This window comes from Leopardus geoffroyi, chromosome X (assembly GCF_018350155.1).
Source record: "Leopardus geoffroyi isolate Oge1 chromosome X, O.geoffroyi_Oge1_pat1.0, whole genome shotgun sequence".
NCBI lineage: Eukaryota > Metazoa > Chordata > Mammalia > Carnivora > Felidae > Leopardus > Leopardus geoffroyi.
In genome coordinates, this window is record NC_059343.1 from 23492298 (window position 1) to 23511327 (window position 19030).

Sequence of the window (19030 nt, forward strand, 5' to 3'; positions counted from 1 at the left end):
CTTAATCTGATAAAATATTTGAGACTGGCCACTGAATCCATAAATTGACGAGCAAGCTTAACTAAGTGGTCAGGAACCAAAGCCTACCTCCTAAGTGGTAGATGATGAAGGTGTGAAGAAATCACTATATAGCAACAATCAGCAGAAGCTGGATCCTAAAAACTCAGGTGTCCTTCCAGGAGAATGTAGTAACTTTCTATTGCCGACAAATTGTCATAAATCAAGGCACTTAAAACAACACACATTTATTATCTCACCTTTCTGTAGGTAATACATATGAGTTGGCTGTGCTGTTTTCTTTGTTCAGGGTTACACAAAGCCCAAATCAAGCTGTCAGTCTGGGTTCTTATGGGGAGATACTGAGAAGAATCTCATTCCACACTTGCACAGGTTGCTTTAGGAATCCAGTTCTATGAAGAATTCAGTTCTCTGTAATGTTAAGACCTAGGCCACGTTTCCTTGCTGACTGTCAGCTGCAGCTACCATAGCTCCTCAAGGCCTCTCTCCACTCCTTGCAAATGGGCCCCTACTTCAGAAACAGCATGTTGACTCTGTCTCATGTGGAAACTCTCCTACTCCCACTGTGCTGCATCTCTGTTCTGCCTCTGGCCAAACAAAAGTCCTCTGCTTATAAGGGCTTATGTCATTAGATTGAGTCTGCTCAGGTAATACATTATAATCTCCCTCTCTGAAGGTCCATTCCTTAATTTTTTTTTTTTTTCAACGTTTTTTTTTTTTTTTTATTTATTTTTGGGACAGAGAGAGACACAGCATGAACGGGGGAGGGGCAGAGAGAGAGGGAGACACAGAATCGGAAACAGGCTCCAGGCTCTGAGCCATCAGCCCAGAGCCTGACGCGGGGCTCGAACTCACGGACCGCGAGATCGTGACCTGGCTGAAGTCGGACGCTTAACCGACTGCGCCACCCAGGCGCCCCCCATTCCTTAATTTTAATGGCATATGCAAAGTGCCTTTGGCCATGTGACATAACATATTCACAAGTTGCAGGGATAAGGGTATGGGCATCTTTGTGGAACAATCATTCAGTCCATCACCAAGACAGAAAATATCTCCCTGGCAGACACACCAGTTTTCATAAGAAAAGAAAAAAACTTCACCAGCATACTCCTGACTCTTGTCTTTATCTGCCTCAGAGGAAAATCCTACTTTTTCAGTGTGCTTAAAGATACCTGAAGAAGTGTTTAGCCACATTCTTCAGGTAGTGGATAGCAGAGACTCACAAATTATAGGTTTTCCATGCAGCAAAAGGAATCAGGAAATTCTGAGTGTATTGAGATTATAACATTATTATAATCCGTGGTCAGAGCAGAAAGGGGCTATACAGTGAAAAGGGGTGACATCTGCCTGCTGAGATTATTTCCAGTGCCCTTTAGAAAACTGGTGTGATCTTGTATTTGAAAACACTGGTCACACATGGGCACTAGAAAAAGTTGTTGAAAGGCAGCTACATTTGATCTTCTCAGAAAATCCTCCAGGAATAAAGAGGGCTAATGTCATAGCAAATTGTAATAGTTGCTGTTTTCTCAGTGCCTATTATATAACAGTTAATGGGAAGGTCTGCAGATGCTCAGTTACTTCATGTCTTGTTCTCTATTCTTGGAGGCTACTTGACAATCTACTAGTAGTTAGGAAGGGTCAAGTGACTATCCTTGGCGCTGAAATATGAGCAGAAGCATGCCTCTCACCTCCAGACAAAGGTATCTGAGAACTAGTATGCCACTTGCACGCTTTTTGTTTTATCGAGCAGCACACATACAGAGCCTGTGTTGGGCTGGGGAAGTTCATGACGGAAGCACCTGGATCCTGGGATCACCTGACAATTGAAATACCTTGCCAATGCTCATCAAATGTTATGTACCTAAGAAACAAAACGTTGTCATGTGAAGCAATTCTAAACCACGTTTTCCCATTATATCTCATAAATACTTTATCTGAATAATACGTAGATACTATTTCTGTTCTCTTATGTATTTTAATTACAAAGAAAATAGGGCATATATTCATGTTGCCAAAAAATTCTAATAATAGGGATGGATTATAATTCTGCTTCCTTACTATGTTCCTCTAAATTTTATCCCATCCCGGAGGTAACTGCATTAAAAAATCTTGTGTTGTAGTATTTTAAGATTTTTTTCCAGGACTATTCTTGCATACATGTATTGGAAAAATATACCGTGGATTTAAAAAAAAAATACATGTATAACAGTGTACATATCATTTTGCTTCTTGCCCTTGTCACTGAATAAAATAAATGCAGGATCTGAGAGAGCACAAACAGATCCACCTCACCCTGTTAACCACTTTCTAGAATTCTAAAGTGTGTATGTACCATAATTAATTTAACCATTCGCCTCTTGAAGGATACACGAGTTGCTTCTCATGTGTCGCTATGATTAAGAGAACTGACATCAACATCACTGAACATCAATTCTTGGGAAAATGTGGATGTTTTGTTATGGAGAGATGTAGAACAGTGCAATTAAAGTGGAAAGAATCTGACGACAGTAAATTTTTACAAATCTTCTTGATATTCTGTTTTTTTAAATTTTTTTAACATTTATTCATTTCTGAGAGACAGAGAGAGACAGAGCATGAGCGGGGAAGGTGCAGAGAGAGAGGGAGACACAGAATCTGAAACAGGCTCCAGGCTCTGAGCGGTCAGCACAGAGCCCGATGCGGGGCTCGAACTCACAAACCACGAGATCCTGACCTGAGCTGAAGTGGGACGCTTAACCGACTGAGCCACCCAGGAGCCCCAATTGATATTCTGTTCTAATAATGCTATATCAAATTATTTTTCATATATTTATGTATGTGAATAAATTAGGCTCTCATTGGCATTTTATTTTATCAACTTTTTAAATTTTGGTCAACTTTTGATCAAAAGTATATTATCTCACTGCTAGTTTAATTTGTATTTCCCTATTTCCTAAACAGATTAAGCAGAAAATTAATTTAATCACTCACCCATATAAAGCAGGATTTCTGCAGTGTAGATTAAGTACTAGGATTCTTCTGGGTACATAGTTTAAAATTCTATGTCCAAAAGATTTTCCCCTTTCCTTTGAGAACATAGGATTTGTCAGAATGACCAGGTACCAGGAAATGGGCCTGGACAGGAAAACATCAATAAGTGAGGAATATCAAGAGGACCAGGGGTGAAGGAAGTAGAGCAACTTCCAGAATCCATGAGACAGCCCAGGGCAGCTGGTAGTCAGGGACCTGAACGTAGGCTTCAGCAAAAATAGACAAGGTGCCAGAAGGAGAGAACGTGGGGAATCTGGTAGAGGGTACCAGATAGCTGGATAGGCTAGGGAATCTGTATCTTCACTGCCAGCCCAACGTTTTAGAGTGATGTGAGTGAGTAGATCTGCTGGATGAAAGGACCCTAGAGGCATGCCCGATAGCCCCCTCACCCCAGAGTGCCCCCTGCCCACCGTCGGGCAGCATATAGCTGGCTCCCCCTGTGTCACCCACCAAGTAATGTTACTGATGGAATCTGGAAGAGCTACATCTCTTCACTACTCTAATCATTCTATGCATCCTTGCCAGTGTACCGGAGCCGTGAGTGGTCTTGACGGACCACTAGCCTGACGGACAAGGCTAATTCTTCCCCTGTGCTGTGGCCCTCCTGACACTGAGATTGAGGCTCTGCAAGTGGCTGGGCTTGGTTGGTGATTCAGAATGTTTCAAAAAGGGCAAGTATTACCAGTGAGTGCTGGAAGGAGGTGTGTACCTGCAAGGAGGGGAACTGGAGGGGGAGTTCGCTGAGGCTCATTACCCCAGTGACTCTGGGAAGAAAGGGCTGTGTATAGACCTGTCTTGATAAATAACCCAGGTGTTATCCTCAGCTTAGATTACCTCCCGTGCTTCCTGACTTCTTTGCACACCAGAGGGAAGATGTACTCTGGCTGTGTCTTGTGGTCTTTGTTGCTACCAGATGCTGACTGGAGTGGGGAGTGGGGGTGGGCCCACAATGGAAATACCTACAGGTAGATGGAGAATGACTGTAGTTGGTGTAGTTCCTTATTAAATTGACTGGTAGTGACAGATATATTGTGGAGTCCAAAGCTATATTTTTTGTGTAATAACTCCAATTTGATTGAATTTTTAAAAAAAAGTCTCTGCTAGCCACTCTCAAAATCATCACATGATCTGTAGTAAATATAGAAAATCTAAAATTTTGAAGTGAGGACAGTTGATCGGCCTGTCAACCTCAGGCCAGCAGACAGAGGAATCCCAGACCCTAACAGCAGGAAACGTGAGGACTCTGAATGAGATCAGAGGGAACAACCCATACCAGAATGGAAGATGCCACCACACAGCCCCATCCCTGTTGTCAGCCTTGGGAAATTCCAGAAAAGGGGTGGATGGAAATGGCTTCCCCTGAATTCTGTCTCTGGTGTCTCAGGGAAATGAACATCTTGATCTGTGGTGGGCAGTGTCAGGTTAGCAAAAGGAAGAGTCCAGTCTCTGCCTGGATTTGAGACAAGGTCCTGGATTGAGTTTAACAGAATCCCCACTCCAGGAGAGTGTCAACCCCACAGAGACTCACCCCTGCTTACAGTCCTAGCAAGCTCTGTGCAGGGATTGCCTAAGGAGTGACCTCCAAATTTCCCCACTGGGGACTCAAGGACTTGAGGGCATTTGGAGGTGGGTGTGGCCTCAAGGCTACAGAGAGGGAGGTCCCAGGTAGTAACAGAAGTAAAGGTGAGGACTCAGTCTGATTTCTGTGAGAATTGCCCACCCCAACAGATGGGCAGCACAGTGGCCAGCTTCTGCTGTCAGCTCTGGGAGGCCCTGATATGCTTGTGATGAAGGTCAGAAGCCCTTTCACTTTATCCTCTAGAAACTGGAGAGTGACCGGGGAGGGCCTCAGTTTAGGGCTAACATGGAGGGGAGGATACCTAGGATCAGTCAGAAGTAAAACTAATTAAAAATTTCTTGAAACCCTATGTGACAGAGAACACCACCACTGCGACACCCCAGGCAAAGCTGGTCAGAAATGGTATACTCTGATAGCCGCCTTGGGGTCTCAGGGAAGTGAAGGCATTAGTCTGAGGGCAGTGGTGTGACATGTCCACTGAGGGAGGACCTGTGGGCTCTGCCTGGAATTAAGTAAGGTAAAGATCCTGAGTTAAGTGTGATGGTACTGCCCATCCCAGACTGGGGAAGCTCCTCCCAGAGAGTCCCGACCCTACTATCAGCCCTGACAGAACCCAAGCAGGAATCAATGGTCTGATGTAGCAAACTCTGAGAACCTTCTAAATTTCCCAAGGGGACTGATGGGGGTGAGGGTGTCAGCTTCAGAGCAGCAGAAGAATGGTCCCAGGCCCTCACAGGAGTAAAGGTAAGGACTCGGACATCTGAGGGAGCCACTCCCCTCAACAGAACAAAGGAGGCCTCACAGAGCACCACCTCTCCTATCCAACCTGGGATGTCCCACGGGGATTTAAGAATGTGATGCACCCTGACTTCTGCCTCTGGTATCTGAGGGCAGCACTAGCTTTGGTGTTATTGGGCAGCATCAGAACAGTCAAGAGAGGAGATCCAGGCCCTGCCTGGAATCAAGGGAAAACCGTGAGTTAGGTGTGAGGGGATCAGCCACTCTAGATTAGAGGGGTTCCCAGTCAGTTCTGTCCCTGCTATTTGCCTTGATAGAACCTAGCCAGGAAGCATTTGACATATGGACATCCGACTACCTTCTAAAGTTCCCCGGAGGGGAATGAGGTAGGTGAGGTAATCAGAAAAGTCTGTCAACTTCAAATCAGCAGAGGGAACAGTCTGAGGCTCTAAAGGGAGTAAAGGCAAGAACTCTGAGTGACATCTGAGGGAACCACCCACTCCAGAACACAGGGGCTTTGTGGAGTCTTGCCCATACTTTCTATTCCAGAGGCTGCAGGCTAGGTTGGATTAATGTAAGGCATCCTGACATCTGTATTTGGTGTTTCAGCTTCAGTGAATACTTTAGACTAGGAGGAGGTAGGTGTTAGGTTAGGGGAGGGAGGAGCCCCCAGGCCCTGCCACAGTGTAGTGAAGACACTGAATGAGGTATAAAGGATAAACCCACTGTCAACAAAGGGTACCTCACAAAGCCCCACCAATGAGGTCAGCCCTGGGAGGCCTTGGTAATGATGTGAGGCTGAGGCACCCCCTCACACCCTTGGGCAGTCAGGAAGATGAAATCTGGTCGAGCGGGCAGCATCATTGTCATTACTGGAAGGATCAACGCTTTTCCAGCTTGAGTGAGGAGAACCCTAATTACTTTAGAATGGAAAGGATTCCTCAGAGCTCTGCCTGTGCTTTCTTCCCTGTGCATTCCCAGGCAGACATAGTAAGATGAAGTTCCCCTCAGTTCCTCCTCTGAGGTCTCAGAGTGATTGAGGGTTTTGAGACGAGGGGTAAGCCTCTGAAAAGCAGAGCATGGGGACCCCAGGTCCTGCCCAAAGTGAAGTGATGACCCTTAATGTGAACTGAAATGCTCCCTAACTCAGAGCAACTGCTCTAAGCCCCAATGAGCTCCAGAAAGATCTGTAGGTAGGAGCTAAGGTCCACAGGGTCCTCAGGGCAGAGGCAATCAAAGAATAGGAGCCTTGTGGGTTCCTCGAGCAGCGCCCTCAAGGAAACCTGCAGAGTTAGCCTTCAATAAAGCCAAGGCTGTATTTCTTTGTTGAAGTGGCCCTACAATGTCATTCTTTCCCTTTCAGATCACTGAGTCCTCTGCCCATTTGTCTCCTGCTCTTATCAAAAGTCATCATGCCCCGGGGTCAGAAGAGTAAGCTCCGTGCCCGTGAGAAACGCCGCCGCCAGGCTCCAGAAAAGCCCCAGGATCTGGTGAGTGCTCAGGCCACTACAGCAGTGGGAGAAGTTTTCCCCTCCCTTTGCTGTCCTCATTTCAACAGCTCACCTACTGCTGGGTCATATCGTGCTCCCCAGGAGCGTCAGAGAGCCACAGCCACCACCACTACTCCTGTGGCTGTTTCATACACAAAACGAATGAAGCTGCCAACAACCGAGAGGAGGAAAGGCCAAGATCCTCTCAGGTCCAGCCCACCGCTCTGCCCTTTCAGAGAGACCTGCTAGATGAGAAGGTGGTTTTGCTAGTGCACTATCTGCTGCGCAAATATCAAAAGAAAGAGCTCATTACCAAGGCGGGAATGCTGAGAAATGTAATCCAAATGTACAGGAACCAGTTCCATGAGATCCTCAAGAGAGCCTCTGACCACTTGGAGCTGGTTTTTGGTCTTGACTTGAAGGAAGCAGATCCTAACCGGCATATCTATGTCCTTGTGAACAAACTGGAACCAAGTTACGATGCAGTACTGAGTGATCATGGTGGTGTACCCAAGACAGGCTTGCTGATGACTATTCTGGGTGTGATCTTCACAAATTGCAACCGTGCCATGGAGGAACAAGTCTGGCAAACATTGAATGTGATGGGGTTATACGAGGGGAGTCAGCACTTCAACTTTGGGGAGCCCAGGAAGCTCATCACCAAGGATTTTGTGAAAGAAAAGTACCTGGAGTACCGGCAGGTGCCCAACAGCAACCCTCCGCGCTATGAGTTCCTGTGGGGCCCCAGAGCCCACGCCGAGACCAACAAGATGAGAGTCCTGGAGTTTCTAGCCAAAGTTCACGATACCGTCCCCAGTGCTTTCCCAGCCTGGTATGAAGAGGCTTTGAGAGATGAAGAAGAGCGAGCCCGAGCCCGAGCCGCAGCCAGGGCTCATACTGCTGCCATGGCCAGTGCATGTGCCAGGGCCATGACCAATGCACATTCCAAGGCCACGATCAGTGCCCGCTCCAGGGCCAAAACCAGTGTGTGCACCAAGGCCATGCCAGCAGCTCCTCCCACCACTAATAAAGTCTGAGGCAGATTCTTTCCTTTGTTGTTAAAAAGAGAAGTCTATATTTTAAGGAGTAGAGGATCAGGGTGGGGCTGGAGAAAACACAGTGTACAATGTATTTGTTGTTTCTGTTCTATGTGGTAACCTGGATAATTTTGTAAAATATTGTTCCTTTTAATAGAAGGCTTAAGTAGCTTAATAATCCAAATTTATGAATGATACTGCTCAAATATTTATTGGTGTGGATGAGACTCAAGAGTAAGAGTTTTATTATTTTGTAAAATTGGAAAACTTCCATCTTATTTAGTAATCTGGAACAAGATAATGTGGCAGTAGATGAGGCATTTCCTTGGAAGTGTGAAAAACTCAGTAGTGTAATACTTGGGGTCCAGAAATGGAGAGATAGATAAAAAATGATAAATTCTTAGTTTCATTTATCACTTTTAGTCTTGTTTTGTAACTATATACATATATATATATATATATATATATATATATATATACACACACACACACATATACACACAACTGGATATATTTAGTTTATTCAAGAATGAAGGATAAATAATTATATTGCAATAAATTCTTTAAATTTTTTAAATATGTATTTACTTTTGAGAGAGAGAGAGAGAGAGAGACAGAATGTGAGGGGGGAGGGGCAGAGAGAGGGAGACGGAATCCAAAGCAGGCTCCAGGCCCTGAGCTGTCAGCATAGAGCCTGACGTGGGGCTCAAATCCATGAACTGCAAGATCATGACCTGAGTCAAAGTCAGACACTTAACCTACTGAGCCATCTAGGTGCCCTATGTTGTAATAAATGGTACCAGTTTCTCAGTGGCCCATTTTCTTTTCTCCAACAATAATTGAGCATCTACTCTTTGCAAAGCTCCATGTTAGTACTGGAAATGCTAACATGAACAAGAACTATCCCTGCCCACAGAATTCTGAAGTCTCAGAGCAGCTATGATACAAGGAATATTGCAAGATACTCCCTATGACAAAAAACACAAATCAAAAGATGGTGTGAAGACACGGAGGTTTTAGGTGTGAGCAGTCAGGTGTAAAAGCCCTGTGGCAAGGGGTTTTGAGACCTTGGGAAACTGAAAGTCCTTCAGGGTGAGGTACTTTGAACTAAGCTGCGTGGTGGGTCAGACGAGTTTGTCTGAGTGCTGAGCAGGGTCCAAAACCTCAAATGATGTGTCTCACAATGAGACCGAAGCCTGGAATAGAAAAGCGTTTTTAATACTTAAAGATCATAGATAAAGCAGAGAGAAATCTTCACCTGGGCCAGGAATAGAAGAGGTGCTATGGTCTTGTCCCTGTGCAGAACACAATGCACAGAATAGGCAATTTGTGCATGTCATATTAAAAGAGTGGCTGTGATACTCACAGGAGGTAGAATGCTCAGAAGTTGGTGTGCTGGCGATCTTTGCCCTGGGATGGAAGAGGCAAAGCCCATCCACTACATGAGCATTTTTTTTTTTTTGAGAGAGAGAGAGAGGACACAAGTGAGCAAGGGGCAGAGAGAGAGGGAGGGAGGGAGAGAGAGAGAGAGAGAGACAGAGAGAGAGACAGAGACAGAGAGAGAGAGAGAGAGCAGCAGGGCTCATGCTCACCAGATTTGGGGCTCGTGCTCACCTGAAGCGGGGTTTGTGCTCACAAAGCAGGGCACGAGCTCACCCTATGAGGGTCTCAAACTCACGAACTGTGAGATCATGACCTGAGCAGAAGTCAGATGCTTAACTACTGATCCACCCAGGTGCCCTAAATGGGCATTTTAATTAAGTTATCTGAAATGTAATTTGGTAAACTCTAAGCTAGAATTATATTTGTGATCGGGGTGAAATAATTGCAAATAAAAGTGTTTCAGATGGAAGTCCAGAGGGAAGGAAGAGATGGAAACAGACTTTAATACAAATTCCAGGAGGTTTGATATGCATAAAACTGAGCAAGATTTTCCCACAACAACAATAAATAACATAGCCTCAAAAAAGTTATATAGCAAGCAACTTAGTTTAACTTGCTTAGCATCATATTGGCTGTTTTATTGTGCCATGTCCTAGAGGGGTATGAATTCACTGAAATTTCCTGGACTAAAAAAAAAAAATCTCAGAAGGGAGGGTGGTAGGTTTTAGGGTAAAAATGATAGTAGCAGTAATAACTAAAATTTATCAAAATATAATACATGCCAGACACTATGCCCGAGTCTTCCTTAAGTTAGATATATCCTACCATTCCTACTTACAAGATATATGTAAGCCAAAAACAAGAGGACTGCTTATAAAACTCAGTTCATAGATGAAAGCTTACGTAACTGAAATTTTCCTGAGTTCACCTGGCTTGTAAGTTACAAGGCTGGGACTAAGGGCCCTGATCTGATTTCTTCTAGAACACACACTGTTTGGCTTCTCCCTGCCTGAGGTGGACCTGTGTCTCTTACTTCATTTCTCTGCTCCCTACTCTTCAGTGTGTCCCAGAAAGTAAAAGGAAGCAAGATGCAGCCAATGTATTAAATTCAGATGGATTAATAAGGTGAAATGAGAATTAAACATTACGTGGGGAGTATCTCTGGGCTGCATTTGCATAAGGTGCACCTGCCCCTAGCCCCAGGGTTCTTTTAAAGCTGACTCTGCCCAGTGCTAGTACACAGGATGAGAACCAGCGCGCTCCCAGTTATGACTCTTGCCCTGGGTTTTCCCCAATGTGTCCTGGTGTCCAAATCTGGATCCTGACCTGCTGTCCAGTTCTCCCCTGAATCCTTTCATAAGACTGCACTCTGCTCTGGGTGGGGGGGGGAGGCGGAGAGGGTACAACAACCCAGAATCACCTTTCTTTTCCCTGCCTTAGAGCATTCCGATTCACTGCAGACAATTCCTGTCTGTGTCATCCCTGACCATGGAACCCCTCTGCTAACAACAGCCCAGTATATGTGGTCGTTTACTTTGGCAGTGATGTTTGATGTTTGCTCATCTGATCTGGGAGCTGCCAGCACACTCTTAAAAGTATTTTCCAAATCAGCTCCTGAGGTAGAATCTGATTTGGCACAGAATCTACAGATTCTTGAAAGATAGCCCTGAAATAAGAGAGGAGATTTTATAAAGCAGATGAGAAATCTGGTGACTTATCGGAGACTGGCCACTGAATCCATACACTGATGAGTGAGCTTAACTAAGTCATGAGAACCAAAGCCTCCGTCCCTAAGCAGTAGATGAGGAAGGATGGGGGAAGTCACTGTGTAGCAACCATCAGCAAAGGCTGAATTCTAACAGACCCTGTACTCCTTCCAAGAGGCTGGACTAGTATTCCACAACTGCCATAACAAATTACCACAAATTTAGCAGATTACAACAGCACACGGTTATTATCTCATATGTCTGTGGGTGAGAAATCCAAGTTGCTTCTCTTGAATTCTCTCTTCCGGGTTTCACAAGGTCCAAGTCAAACTTTCAGCTGGCAGGCCTCTCATCATGAGTTCTGGGAAGAGTATCTTTCCAAGATCATTCAGGCAGTTGGCACAATCCAGTTCTTTGTGGTAATAAGACTGAGGCACTGTTTTCCTGCTGACTGTCAGCTGGAGCTGACATAGTTTCTCCAGGCCTGTCTCCAATCCTTGCATCTGAGCCCATATATATTTTTTAAACTTTATTTTTAAAACTTTATTTATTTTTATTTTAGAGAGGAAGAGCATGGGAGCAGGGTAGAGAGGGGAAGAGGAACAGAGAATCTTAAGTAGGCTCCAAACTCAGCACGGAGCCTGACGTATATCTCGATGTTAGGACTCTGGGATCATGACCTGCGCTGAAATCAAGAGTCGGATGCTCAACCAACTGAACCACCCAGGTACCCCTGAGCCCATATATTCTGAATCAGCAATAAAACCTTGTGTTCTTCTCACGCTTGGAATCTAACTGCCCCTCCCCCAACTGTGCTGTATCTCTTTCGTATCCACCCAGAAACAGTTCTCTGCTTATAAGGCCTCATGTCATTAGATTGGGCCCACTCTGATAATCCAGTGTAACAGCTTTATTTTTAAAGTCACTTTCATAACCTTATTACATCTGCAAAGTGTAACATACCATATTCACAGGTTCCAGGGATAAGATATGGATATCTTAGTGGAACAATTATTCAGTCAACAACTATTCAGTAGAAAAGGTCTTCCCAGAAGATGTGCCAGCTTTGATAAGAAAAGAAAAGCTAACTGACCACCATTTTCCTGACTCTTGTCTGTATCTGCTGCAGGGAAAAATCCTGGTTTTCAGTGTGCCCTAAGATATGTGTGCAAGTGTTCAGTTGTGTTTATCACGTGGTGCATAGCAGAAACTCAAAAGTTGTGATTTTTGACCATGTAGCAAAAGGAAGAAGCAAAGTGTCAGTGTATTGAGATTACAGAGGTTATTGAAAAGGTCAGTACAGGAAGGTCCTTATAGCATGAGGAAAGGTGACACCTCCCTGCTGAGATTTCCAGTGTTCTTTAGAAAACAGGTGTGCTACTATATTTGAACACCTGTCACACAGTAGCACTTAGAAAAATTTGGAGTGTTGCAAGGCAATTCTGGCCTTCTCCGAAACTTCTCCAAGAATGAAGAGGGCTTTTGTCATGCAAATTCTAAGTGTTGTACATTACTGATAACTTGCTCTGTAACTATTTATAGAGAGACTGTAAGTGCTCTTCCACAGCTGTCTTGCCCTCTTTCCTGGGCTCATAAGCTATACTATATCATCAAATGCACTTGTATTAGAACAGGTTTTGTGACTATCCTTGCCCCTGAAATATGAACAGAAGCAGTGTTTGTCATCTGCAGACCAACACATTTGAGTCAGTAAGCTACCTCCATGCTTTCTATTCAATGAACAGCAAACACGCAGAGCTTCTGCTGAGATGTGGGGACACATGATGGGAGCAGCCTGGATCCTGGGGTCACCGGACAGCAGAGGTATTGCCTACCTTTGTCAGATTTTATGTGCATGAGGAAGAAACTTTCACAGTGTTAACTCATTCATATTTCAGGCTTCTTCCATTACATCAGATAGCAGTTACTTCATCTGGATAATACACAGCTACTTTTTCTGTTGGGAGCCTTTCTTAAATATACTAATTATAAAAGAAATAGGGCACATATCCTTGATGCTAAAGAAATTCTAAAAACATGGATAAATCAAAAATCTCATTCCTTACTCCATACCCCAAAATTCAGCCCTCCTCAGAAGTAACCACAATTTTAAAATGTATATATTATATTAAAATATAGTCTGGGCTTTTTCTTACATAGATGTCCTAGAAAAATATAATTTGTTTTTTTTTTAATGTACTTGGATAATGATACACATATTGTCTTGCCTCTTGCCCTTATCCCTAACAAAATGAATGCAGGATCTTTCTGTGAGAGCAATATAGGTCCACCTCACTCTTAACTACTGCCAAGAATTCTAAAAAGTGCAGATGTACCATAAGTAATTTAACCATTCTCATCCTGATGGACACGTGTTTTTTTCCCATTTGTTGCTATAACTAATAGAACTGATACCAACATTATTAAATATAAATTATTAGGTAAACATGGATGTTTTCTTACAGGAAAGACATAGAAGTGAACACTGGGTTAAAGTGGAAGTAGTGTGGTGACTGCAAATTTGTATGAGTATTGCTATATTCTGTTTCAACAATGCTGTACCAATTTATGTTCTCACATAGTAATGTATGTAAATATCCTGAACTCTCACAAGCATTTTAAATTGATCAATTTTAAATGCTGATCAATCTTTTGTGTCAAACTTATTCTCACTGTTATTTTATTTGGTATTTCCATGTTTTCGAATTATGTTGTTCAAAAATGAATTCTTCACTAATTAATTCCTCATCGGTAGCAAGCATGATATTTGCAAGGTATCTTGAGTACCAGGATATCTATGGGGGAGTGTTTTAAAATTCTGTATCAATAAGATTTTTTTCCATTTACTGTAAGAAGCAAGGATTTGATCAGAATGACTGAGTCTCAGGAAATATTCTAGGTAGGATGCTGTCAGCTAGTGAGGAGTATCAGGAGGTCTGGAGAGCGAAGAAATTTCTAGAGTCCGTGAGAGAGACCACATACTAAATGAAGCCCAGATAGCCCAGGCCAGGCTGGCAGTCTGGGTTGTGAATTTACAGCTCAGCATATAAGGGAAAAGGGACCAGAAGGAGAGAGCATGTGGAATCTTGGAGGGTCCTAGACAACTTCTAGGAAAAGGCTTGGAATATCTATGAATCATTATTATCAGTCTAAAGTTGCACAGCAATCTGAGTGGGCAGATGTATTGGATAAAGGACCAGAGGCATGCCTGATACCCCTCCCTACCTTAGAATCCCCCCCGCCCACCTGTCAGGCAGAATATAGCGAGCTCCCATGCATCACCCAGTGGTAATATTAATGAATTTTGGGAAGCCTCTATCTCTTCACTACTTTCATGGTTCTGTGCATCCTTGCCAGTGTACCAGGGCTAAGAGCTGTCTTGATGCCTGTTGGGGAAGGCTATTTCTTCTGTGTATAGTGCCCTTCCAGCACTAAAGTTGGGGCTATATCTTTAAAAATGATCTAGATGCTAACTCGACTTAGACCGCCTCCTCTGTTTCCTGAGTTCTTCGCAGCCATAGCATAAATGTCCTATGGCTCTATTTGCTGGTGTAGGTTGCCACCATATACGTGCTGGGGTAGAGGGCTGACTCCAGGCGTGTAAACCTTTTACAGAATGGAAGGAGAGAATCATTTTAGATAGTGCAGTTCCTTGTTAAATTGACTGGAGGTGACGATGATGTGGTGTTCAAAGCTCTTTATAATTGTAGTAACTCTGGCTTGATTGAATTAAAAAAAAATAAAATTCTATCAGCTATACTCAACATTTTCACATGGTCTGTAGCAAATACTATTACTTTTTGAATGAAAGGTGATGTCATTGGACCAGAGTGTCAATTTCAGGACAGCAGAAGCGTCTCAGACCTGAATAGAAGTGACGGTGAGAAGCAGGAGGAAAACCTAGAGGAATTGTCTACCAGAGAACAGATTGCCTCACATAGAGCCTTGCCTCTGCTGTCTGTCTGCCTTGGGAGCACTGGGTATGATTGTTAAGTGCAGGCACTATTTCACTGCATCCTCTTGAGATTGGGATTTGGGGTGGAAATATAGGAGGGGGTGAGGATTTGGCTTTGATCTAAGGCTGGCCAACTCAGCAGAAGGGTGAGTCCCCGGTCCATCTACAAGTCAAGTTTAGAAATCTGACTGAGGACTGAGGATATTTCTTCCTGCAAACCAGAGGGACCAGCTTAGAGCCCCAACCCTGCTGTCAGCCTGGCAGGCCCTATGCAGGGATCTCAGTAATTGACTTCCCTGTACCTGTGCCTCTGGTGTCTCAGAGTAGTGAAGATTTTGTTATGAGTACGGAGGAGTCAAGTCAGCAGATGGAAGAGGAGCCCAGGCCCTGCCAGGAGGTAAGGTAAAGACCCTGAGTGATGCTTGAGGGGACTACCCACCCCAGATCAAAGGGTATCCCACAGAGTACCAAGGGCTTTCAGCCCCAGTAGACCCAGGCAGGGACTATCTGATTTCACCCTGCTAAATTTTCCCTGTGGGTTCTGGCTGCTGAGAGTATCAGACCAGGGTACTGACCTCAGGCCAGCAGAGGGAAGGTGCTCAGGCCCTAAAAAAGTGAAGGCAAGAACTTCAAGTGAAGTCTAAGGGAACCACCCACAGCGGAACAGAGGGATCTCCACAGAGCCCCATCCCTGTGGTCAGTACTGGTAGGCCCCAGAGAGGGTGGCTGAATGGGAGAATTGGACACTGATAGACCCTAAGTAAGTACATCACAATTGCAGTGATCATGTTTATTTAAAATCATTTATTTTTAAATAAGCTTGCAAAAAATAAAATAAAATAAGCTTACAAATTAAAATAGTTCTATATTTACAGAAAAGTTGCAAAGATGGTATAGAGAGTTCCCTTACACCTAGCACTCACTCTCCCCTATTGTTAATATCATATATTAATATGATACATTTGGCACAGATAATGAACCACCATCTACACATTATGATTAATTAAAGTCTATACTTCTTTCATATTTCCTTTATTTTTTCCCTAACATCCTTTCTCTGGCCGAAGATCCTATCCATGATATCACATTGCATTTGAGCATCATTTCTCCTAGGCCCTTCTAGGTCGTGACAGATTCTCACTTTCCTTATTTTTTATGACCTTGACAGTTTGGGGAAGGTATTTAATAGTGTCCCTCAACTGGGATGTGTTTGGTGTTTTTCTCATGATTAGACTGGCACTATGGGTTCTTGGGAGAAATTTCCTCTTGGGAGGAAATTCTCAGGACTTAAGGGGCTATTTTCATTGCATTCCATCAAGGGCACATATTATAAACATGATGTAACTGATGATATCACCTTGATCAGCTACCTAAGGTAGTATTTGTCAAGTTTCTCTCCTGTAAAGTTACTCTTCCCCCCTTCTTTCAATACAGTACTCTATTATCCCTGATTTATTTATTGATTCAGTCACTTATGTACAGCAGTATGGGTTCATGGATATTTATTTTATACTTAGGTCATAACCCAGTATTAGGTTATTTATTTTCCTGCTTAAATTATTCCATTACTACTAGAATCTTAGTAGAATCTAATAAGCCCCCTTAGAAGACAAAGCTAAGAAAATGTCTGTATACTACCCCATGTATGCACATGTATCTATAATTTCTATATTTCTCCATCTGTATCTATACCAAACTAAACATGAGTCATACTGATTTCTCTAACTCTAACCTTGCATCACATTATTCATTCCAGCCTTCCCCCTTTGCTTATCTCCATGAGAAAATTGGCTCCAACTATCCACCATTCATATACTTATTTATTCAATCCCAGTAAATATGTATATTGATTTCAGATTATTAGCCCATACCTTTCTGAGAAACTTTACTAACTGGAATACAGTTCCTTTTTCTTTAGTCATAAATTATCCACTCATTTTCAAAGTCACTTAGGTCAGCACCTCTTTTCCTTCATCCTCTTCACTGATATTATTTCACACATTTGTAATACAGCTAGAATTATTTGGTCACAGTCTGCATTCCATCCTGGGACACCCAGGTCTCTGAACTGATTTTCATTTGCATACATTAAGGTTCACTCTTTGTGATCTCATGTTCTATGAGGTTTGAAAAATGCATAGTGTTGTTAGAGTATTATAGAGGATAGTTTCACCATCCTAAAAAATCCCCTGTGCTCCAATTATTCAACCACTCCCTCCCCCCCTGCAAAACAAAAACAAAAAGAAAAACCAACGAACAAAACTGTTGTCTCTTTAGTTGTGTCTTTTCTATCATGCCATATAAATGGAACCAAACAGTATGTAACATTTGTGGACTGGCTTCTTTTGCTTAGCAACATGCATTTAAGAGTCATCCATGTTAGGGACACCCGGGTCGCTCAGTCAGTTAAGCTTCTGACTTGGGCTCAGGTCACGATCTCATGGTTTGCTGGTTTGAGCTCCACATCAGGTTCTGTGCTGGTGGCTCAGAGCCTGGAGCCTGCTTCAGATTCCGTGTGTGTGTGTGTGTGTGTGTGTGTGTGTGTGTGTCTCCCCCACTCACACTCTGTCTCTCTCTCTCCCTCTCAAAAATAAATACAATTTTTTTAAAAAATTAAAAAAAGAGTCATCCAGGTTATATCATAAATCGATAATTTATTACTTTTTATTGTTGAATAGTATTCCATTGTTTGTATGTACCACAGATTATTCACTCACCTATTAAAGACGTCTTGGTAGGGGTGCCTGGGTGACTCAGTCGGTTAAGCGTCCAACTTCGACTCAGGTCATGATCTCGTGGTTTGTGAGTTCAAGCCCTGCATCAGGCTCTGTGCTGACAGCTCAGAGCCTGGAGCCTGCTTCAGATTCTGTGTCTCCCTCTCTCTCTGTCCCTTCCATTCTCGTGCTCTGTCTCTCTCTGTCTCTCAATAATAAATAAATGTTAAAAAAATTTTTAAAAAAGACATCTTGGTTTTTGGTGATTATGAATAATGCCACTATAAGCATTTATGTGCAGTTATTTGTGTTGAGATGTTTTCAAGTCAGTTGGAAAAATATCTAGGAGCACAATTTCTGGATCATATAACAAGACAATGTTTATAAAAAACTGCCATTGTTTCCAAAATGGCTGCACCATTTTTCATTTTCAACATCACTGTGTGAGAGATCCAAATTTATGCTCGCTTAATGGTGTTCTTTGGTGTTCCTTGGCTTGTGAATGCATAGCTTCAGTCTCTGCCTCCAAACCTGTCTTCACATGGCCTTCCCTTCTAAATGCTTCTGTCTCAATTTTCCCTCTGTTTTTTTTTATTTTTTTATTTTTTTATTTTAAGACCTATCTTTGGAAACACGGCTCACCCTAAATTCAGGATGATCACATATTAATATCCTTCACTTAATTACATCTGCAAAGACTTTTTCCAAATAAGATCACATTCACAAGTTTCAAGGATTAGGAAACAGACCTATCTTTTTAACCTTTTTTATTATTATAATTTTTTAAAGTTTATTTATTTATTTTTGAGATAGTTGGGGAGGGGCAGACAGAGTAGGGAGAGAATCCCAAGCAGGCTCCGCAGTGTCAGCTCAGAGCCCAATGTGGGGCTCGAACTCACTGGCCATGAGATCATGACCTGAGCTGGAATCAAGAGTCAGATGCTAACAACCTGAGCCACCAGGCCCCCCAGACATATCTTTTTACAGACACCATTCAAACAACTACTGGTTGCTTGTTTTATTATTGTTGAGTTTTACAAGTTCTTTGTACATTCAGATACAAGTCATTTATTAGATATGTGACAGACAAATATTCACACCTTGTTTTTCACTCTCTTAACAGGGTCTTTCACAGAGCAAAATTTTCTAACAAAGTCCAACTTATCATTTTTCTTTTATTGATTGTGCTTTTGGCACTGTGTCTAAATCTAATCATCACACTCAAAGTCACAGATTTTCTCCTGTGTTTTCCTCTAGAAGTTGCACAGTTTTGCATTTTACATTTAGATCTATAATATATTTTGAGATAATTTTTGTGGAAGGCGTGAGGTTTGTGTCTAAGTATCTAAGTTCATTTTTCTCCCATATAGACATCTAATT

At 42.9% G+C, this 19030-nt stretch overlaps 1 protein-coding gene across 1 annotated transcript; it reads left to right on the top strand.

Annotated features, from left to right (window-relative positions):
- The first annotated feature begins 6238 nt into the window (after positions 1 to 6238).
- LOC123594563 (melanoma-associated antigen B10-like) lies at positions 6239 to 7892 on the top strand. The gene is given in 3 exon segments (XM_045471363.1): positions 6239 to 6355; positions 6729 to 7011; positions 7014 to 7892. Coding segments are annotated over 2 exon segments (1113 nt in total). The 5' UTR covers positions 6239 to 6355; positions 6729 to 6777.
- The last annotated feature ends 11138 nt before the right edge of the window (positions 7893 to 19030 follow it).